At 32.4% G+C, this 7501-nt stretch overlaps 2 protein-coding genes across 2 annotated transcripts; both read right to left on the bottom strand.

Annotated features, from left to right (window-relative positions):
• Positions 1–840: 840 nt before the first annotated feature.
• On the bottom strand, positions 841–1413 carry LOC120249807 (agamous-like MADS-box protein AGL62). Its single transcript, XM_039258470.1, has one exon. The coding sequence runs from the start codon at positions 1411–1413 to the stop codon at positions 841–843; it is 573 nt and encodes a 190-aa protein (XP_039114404.1).
• Positions 1414–3633: 2220 nt separating this feature from the next.
• LOC120257667 (probable isoaspartyl peptidase/L-asparaginase 2) lies at positions 3634–7002 on the bottom strand. The gene is made up of 3 exons (XM_039265105.1): positions 6532–7002; positions 4995–5081; positions 3634–4406 (listed from the first exon to the last, which is right to left on the bottom strand). Exons 1-3 carry the CDS (start codon positions 6925–6927, stop codon positions 3873–3875), a joined length of 1017 nt encoding a protein of 338 aa, XP_039121039.1. The 5' UTR covers positions 6928–7002; the 3' UTR covers positions 3634–3872.
• Between the last annotated feature and the right edge of the window lie 499 nt (positions 7003–7501).

Raw genomic sequence — 7501 nt, 5'->3', positions numbered from 1 at the left:
AAATTTAATGGTAAAAATATGGAATTATTTACTACATCCAGATAGTAAATTGTGAAGTACATATAGTTCCTTTACCTATTTGTTTTTATTAAATTTTATCTTAAATTAATCAACTTATTTATTTATTTATTTGATGGAAGGAGGTAGAGTAGAAAATTTTTTAGATTTTTTCAAGGTATGCATATAATTATAATAGTATATATTTTTTTATATAAAATCAATAATTAGTTGTAAATCTAAGAATATAAAGACAAAGATTCTTAAGACTTAATTGTTAATTTTAAGTTGGGAGATGTTAAAAGAAGAGATGGTCATATTTAAAATTAAAAAAAAAAAAAACAATGAACTTTTGATAAATTCCAAAATTGAATTTATTCATAAGTTTTTCTTCTTTTATTTCTTTCAAATATATTTTATTTTTATTTTTCTTTTCTTAAAATTTCTGTAAAAACAAAATTATAAAATTATAACTTTTCCTTCATATGAACATATTTTTTTTTTTCCTTTTTCCATTTCATCAAACAAGTCCAATGAAATATTCGCTTAAAATGGAATAAGAAAAAATCATGCACTAAATATTTATTTAATAAACATGATATAAATGAAAATAAAAAATAATTAAAACAATAAACCAACCCTCAAAATAAAAATTAATTAGAACAGAAACATTCATAATCCTTCAAAAAAAAAAAACCAAAAATTAAAATTAAAATCAATTAACTCGAAAACAATTTCGAAATCACAAATTAAAAAAAAAAAATCAACCAATTAAATTGATAAACAGACAATATTAAAATGTGTATATATATATATCAAAGAACAAATTGAAGAAATGAAACCCTAAAAATCAAGAAACCCTAGTGGCCACTGACCATCAAGAACCCTAGCATTCATCGGCTCCATCTCTCCAGTGTCGGAGATGAAGTCCCAGCGGAGAGCCTCATTCGTCGCGTTCCTCCCGACAAGCTCACCGATCTCAGCTGGATCCACCGAGGTCGCCCACCAAGGTGTCTCCTCCGGCCCAGTAGGCATCATCTCAGGTCGCTCATCGAACATTTGACCTAATTCATCACTCGGATCCAGAAAGCTCTCGAGATTGGGAATGGAAGGCGGCGGCGGTGGTAGAGGCGGCGGCGGAGGGAATAGATCAAGAGTGGGATGCTGGAGCTGATCGATGGCGGCATCGATGAGGTTAGGGTTTCCGAAGGTGAAGGGCTTACCACCGGGAGAGAAGGCGACAACGGCGATGTCAACACCGCAGAGGATGGAGAGCTCGGCCGCTTTCTTGAAGAGCCCACGGCGACGCTTGGAGAAACATACTTGGCGAGCTACGTCGTTGCCGATCCTCTCTATTGGTATCTTTCTCCGGCCACCGCCGCGCTTCTTCGGAGGCGCCCTTGAATTCATCTCCATGAGAACGAGATCGAGAGAATGAGAGAGAGAGAGAGAGAGAGAGAGAGAGAGAGAGAGAGAGAGGGATCGATGAAGGTGAGGTTGGAGGGAGTGGAATATATATAGAGGAAGAGGTGGACACGTGTCATAATCTCGTTTTATTTGATTTTTTTTATTTTGATTTTGTTTCCATAATTAATAATAATAATAATAATGAGATATTTATTTGAGTTGTTGTATTTTCATGATGAAATTTTGATTGAGAAAATATTGTATTTGGGTTTGTTTACGTATATGCCCCCCGTGAAATTTAAAATTACACAATGTAATTGTGTAATTTTGTTTTATTATATATTTATTTATTTTTGGGGTGTGCTTTTGAGTTATAAATATTTATAGAATAAAATTTAAATTTGAAAATAGATGGCCGTGTATTTGTGTTTCCATTAGTAAGATATATATTTGAGTTGTTGTATTTCATGATGAAATTTTGATTGTGAAAATATTGTATTTAAGTTTTTTTTACATATATGTCTTCCGTGTAATTTGAAATTATGTGATGTATTGTTATAAAGTTTTATTATTATATATATTGTATATGGTAAACAACTATGTACATCTTTAGAGTTGCTATATTTGCTGAGAGTTGTTTGATCTAACAACTATGACTTTATACAGATTTGTGTAAAATTAAGATTGTTTTACAATACATAATTATTATTTAATATTGTTTGATACTATACATAAAATATCGATAATAGTTAGATGTAATCGTTGGATTTACATCCAACGGCACTATAGGATATTCTAGATTTAAAATCTCCTAAAGAACGTGCCCTCGTTGTATATATAGGTTTTATATATATATATATATATATATATTGGAATGTGTTTGAGTTATAATTATTGATAGAATAAGTTTAAATTTGAAACTTTATGGTGCATGTATGTGAATGCATGAAATTTTACAAGGGTAGATGTGTAATTTGAGGATCCACAGCTGGTAGTGTATATGTCTAAAATAACCGTCACATATATGTTTATATTTGGAAGGTGCATCTCATGATGGAGATATAGTTGGAGATTTATGTCCAAATAAAGCAGGGTTTCACTTGCAACCCTAGTTTTTCAAATATTATTTTACCATTTATGCTATGATTTTATTTTGATTACTTCGAATTAATTTTTTTTAATATTTTGGTTTAATTTAAAATAAAATTCTCATTTTTTATATAAATTATTTTTATAATTTCAAATTATTAGATGTTAAATATAAATTATAAATTATAAATTACCTTCGATTTTCAATTAGAAAGCACAATTTTTTTTTTATTAAGACCAATTATATATCAATTTTATTTTAATATATAAGACCTATATTTTGTATTTATTTAAATAAATCATATATTTAAATGTTTAATTATATGTATTAAGAAAAGATTATATACCAAAAAAAAAAAGTTAAAAATCATTTTAACAAGACCAGTAATATTTGAAAAGTGGGTGGCAAGAGAAAACCTTAATAGATATTAAGCTAATAACTTTCTCTTCCTAGTATAAATAAATCAGTTCCCTAACGGGCCTAATCCCACTTATTAATCATTTATGTTGGAATTTTAAAAAACCTAATATATATATATATATATATATTGGTATAATTTGTGTTTCATTTCTTTATTTATTTGACCACACAAGAAATGCACAACGCTTTCACGACAATTATTTTATCGATTTTATTTTATTTTTTATTTTGGAAACCGTAGACAAACAATTATTTTCAAAAAAAATATATAAAATAAAAATTCCTAAACATGTTATAATTTCTACATTTAATATAAATAGTTACAAACAGGTTTTATTTACATTACAAACTCTGTCATAACAATATCCCCACCCCTCACCCTTTAATAGCAATAACAAAATAAGTTCGATTATAATTTTTTTTTTTCAAGATAATTTTTTTTGACAAAAACAACAAATGCCGCCACATAATGGGATGTCAAAGGACAGACAGGTATAAAAGTACATCAATTACGGTGGTTTAACGATTCTCTAGAGATTTATTATTTTAACCAAATGTCACATGTGACAGATTTTATTTTCAAAATAAACAATTAAATTATTAAAAAAATAAAATGTACACAAACGGGCAAGTGAGAAAATGAGAACATTTTCATAGACATTAAAATTAGTTGCACACAATGACTACTTATACTTCCCGAAATTTGTAATCATCCAAAATTCAAACTTTGAGAGGTGATTAATTTTTAAAACACAATTTCATACAGAAAATATTGGATTTCCAATGCCCTAATTCATCATCACCCCAAGAAGAGAGAGAGTAAATAACCTCAACACCAGGCACCCCCAAATACATCACACACACACAAATACTGATACAGATATATATATATATATATATATATATATATATAGAGAGAGAGAGAGAGAGAGAGAGAGGTGGTACTAGAACAAGTAGCTCACTCCCAAATAGCCACCTCCATGAAACCATTCTGAGTAGCAGAACCCCTAAACATCCCAACAGTATTAAACCCATAAGCAACTTCACCTGCATTAGAAACAGCAATGAGGCCAGCCTTACCTTCATCCAACCTCTCATTGATAACATAATCCACAGCTTCCTGCAACCCAAGTCCCTTGTACTCCATAAGGGCAGCCACGTCACGTGCCAGCGTGGCACGGATAATGGCTTCACCTTCACCGGTGCAGGAGACCGCACATAGGTTGCAGGCGTAGGTGCCGGCACCGATGAGAGGGGAATCGCCAATGCGGCCGGACATTTTGTTCATGAGACCGCCGGTGGAGGTGGCGGCGGCGGTGTTGCCTTCGGTGTCCACCACGGCGCAGCCGACGGTCTCTGGTGCGTAGATGCTGATGGGAAGTCCGTTCATTTGGATGGTGGTTGTGTTGTCTATTGTGTTGTTTACTATGGATCCTGCGATTGCACCGCATGTGTTGTTGGTGTTGTTGTCAATTGGGACTCTGTAGTCAAACTGCATGTTTAACACACACAAAGTTTAATAATGAGTAAATAATTGAAATTTAATAATAATAATAATAGACTCTGAAATTTTAACAATAATTATAAAAACTAAATTACATGTATATATGCACCAAAAATTATTCTGTTTAATACGATATTATATTGTGATGTTTAACTGCTACTAAATATATATCAAAGTTCAAAATTAATAGTCACGCACATAAGTACCATATTTCAAAGAGAACCTAGAGATGTCTAATAGAAATGTTGGATGTAAATTCAATAGTTACAATTCATTTATGTATAATTTTAAACTGTGCGTAACTGTGTAAAACAACAGTACTAAACATTAATTTATATAAATAATATATATTAGATGATGATCTAGTAATTGTTAGTCAACATCGTATCCCTAAAAGCAATACATCATTAGGTATCCACAGATGATGTATATATTTTCTATTTCAAAATATATAATTTTAATATAAATATTAGAACCAAAAATACTAAAGAAAATCTATAATAGAAACTATATATATATATAAGAAATAAAAAAAAGAATTTCAAAGAGTATGATAACGACAAAAGAAACACAGACCATGATACTGTTAGCTTCTTTTGCCAGCTTAAGCATGCCGACATTTTCGTCAGTGATGAAGTAGCTGTTGTCTATTGTTTCCACACCCTGCGGTCAGCACATACGTTAGTTTTCATTAGATTATTGCATCTTGTCTATAAACAAATTGAGAAACCCAAAATCCATGTTAAGTAACTTGATGTTTCCAATGACAATAAGTTGATTCTTAAAAAAAACAATAACAACAACAATGATTATTTCGTACTATATATAATACCTCATTTGCCAAAGACATCACCTTTTCTGTTTTTTTTTTTTTAAAATATTTGGAAAACTAAAAAAAAGAAAAAAATTTCTTGGCCTTAGTTTCAGCGCGAAAGCCAATTTTCTATTTTTTAATAATTATTTATATAATTTTTTTTATTCTAAGCAATAACTATTTTTATTTAAAATTAATAGTTATGGGCATACTGATGTAGTGATGTAGAGTACATATGCAAACTCAATAATATCGTACTCTTATTTTGCATAAGTTTCTAGTTCGGATTCTCCGAAACAAAAACTTTACCAAAAAGATTTCGTAAGAATAAGTAAAAAAGTTATTGGTATTATTTACATAAATCCAATAAAATTCATTCATGAATTAAGAATTTTTTCTAAAAATATTCCCCCAATCACCCCATGCCGGCCATGTGGGTCATACCTAGTACGGCCCGATTGCTATAACTCCGGCCCACTCTGGACCGGGCTTAGGATACCCACGTGAAATACGACCACCAGCAGCCCCGCCCAAACATATGGTCCTCCTGTGTCAGACCCGCCAGCGGTACAGCCCGCCAAGCTTTTTTTTTTTTAATATTAATTATATAAAATTAGTAAAATACTCATTCTAATAACTAAAAAATAAAATAATATTTATTTATCATATTTTTTAGAATAAAAACACAAATATTATCATAGTTCATTTTTAATATTAATTTATCACGTGGATAAAAATTAATTTTTTTAACAAAAATTTGATATTTTTTCAGTTAGAAAATTATTAATTATATTGTATTTTTAAATAAACTAAAATAGTCCACTTGTCTACATGGCGCCAACTCACATGATTATGCTTGCCCGACACAAAACGGTGCCCGCACTGCGGCGATGTCACATGCCGATCTGACGTAGCTCTAGCTCAAAAAAACTATTTTTCAAGTAAAATATAATATAATTATTAATTTTTTTTAGATTTTTATAATTATTAAAAAAATAAATACATACTAACAAATTTAAGTCAAACACGTAAATCAAGCGTCAATTTCCAACAAGATTCCCCATGCATTTCCAAGATTCCACTGAATCCGAATCACCAGCATGTCTTTTTCCCATCAATCCGGTCTATCACGCCTTTTTTTTTTTTTCCAATTTCTAAAATTTTCCAACTATTTATCAAAATTCAAAAAATAATTAATAAATTCTAAAGATTCCTAAGAATTTTCCCTCAAAATTAACAAAAAATTATGTATAATTTTCACGAAATTTTTTAGGGAAAAAAAATTAGGGCAAAGAGTACCTGTGATCGAGCGAAGTCTTCGGCGCCGGAGAAGGCGAGGTAGGAGTGGGGGGACTTATCCATCACAAGGCGAGCGAGAGAGACGGGGTTCTTGACGGTGGAGAGACCTGAGACAGCGCCGCAGCGGCGGCCACGGCCATCCATGATGCTGGCCTCCATCTCGACGGTGCCGAGCGCTGTGAGCGCGGATCCACGGCCGGAGTTGAAGATCGGATCGGTTTCGAGTTCTCTGACCACCATCTCAGCTACGTCCAACGCCGCCGCGCCGGATCGGAGAGCGCTGATGCCGATCTCGAGACACCGAGCCAGCACCGCCTTGGCTTGCTCTTGCCTCTCCATTGGTAGGTTTGGATCCACGCCGGCGCCTCCGTGGATGGTGATCGCCCAAGCCCCCATGCTCCCTCTCTCTCTCTCTCTCTATCTATATCTATATCTCTCTCTCTCCCTCTGTGTGTGTCTCTCTCGATAGGGTTTTCTTATGAGAACGAAGTAGGGCGGGGGCGGTGATTTTATAGAGAGAAAAGTGGGAGTAATGGGCGGACGTGAGAACTAATTGTGAGTTGGTTTTATTTAATGTTTGAAGTCCGGAAAGTACATTATTGGAAAAAAAAATACATCAAAATTTCACTTCATAAATATTAATAAAATAAATAAATATTTTTATTTTTTAAAAATAACATCTCTAATTTACTTTAATCCACATAAAAGTCTGTGCAAATCCTAACACCCATTTATCACATTTTGTCCCAAAAAAATAAAATAAATTATTTATTGATCCTTTTATATTTTCAAAATGGCCGGGCCGACCCTATGACAATACACATTTCTCTGCAGTCATTTCTTTTTCAAAGTATCATCTTTTAGTCCCTCCCGTCTCCCTCCGTTAGTCATGGACATGAAAATTTTTGAGAAATGCCAATATTGCCCCTTTGTAATTTCAAGGCATGGCAGCCCTTTATTTCCGATGTGC

The sequence above is a fragment of the Dioscorea cayenensis genome, chromosome 3 (assembly GCF_009730915.1).
Source record: "Dioscorea cayenensis subsp. rotundata cultivar TDr96_F1 chromosome 3, TDr96_F1_v2_PseudoChromosome.rev07_lg8_w22 25.fasta, whole genome shotgun sequence".
NCBI classification, from domain to species: Eukaryota; Viridiplantae; Streptophyta; class Magnoliopsida; order Dioscoreales; family Dioscoreaceae; genus Dioscorea; species Dioscorea cayenensis.
The sequence above is the reverse complement of the archived record's forward strand: the minus strand, read 5'-3'. Positions and strand labels throughout refer to the sequence as shown.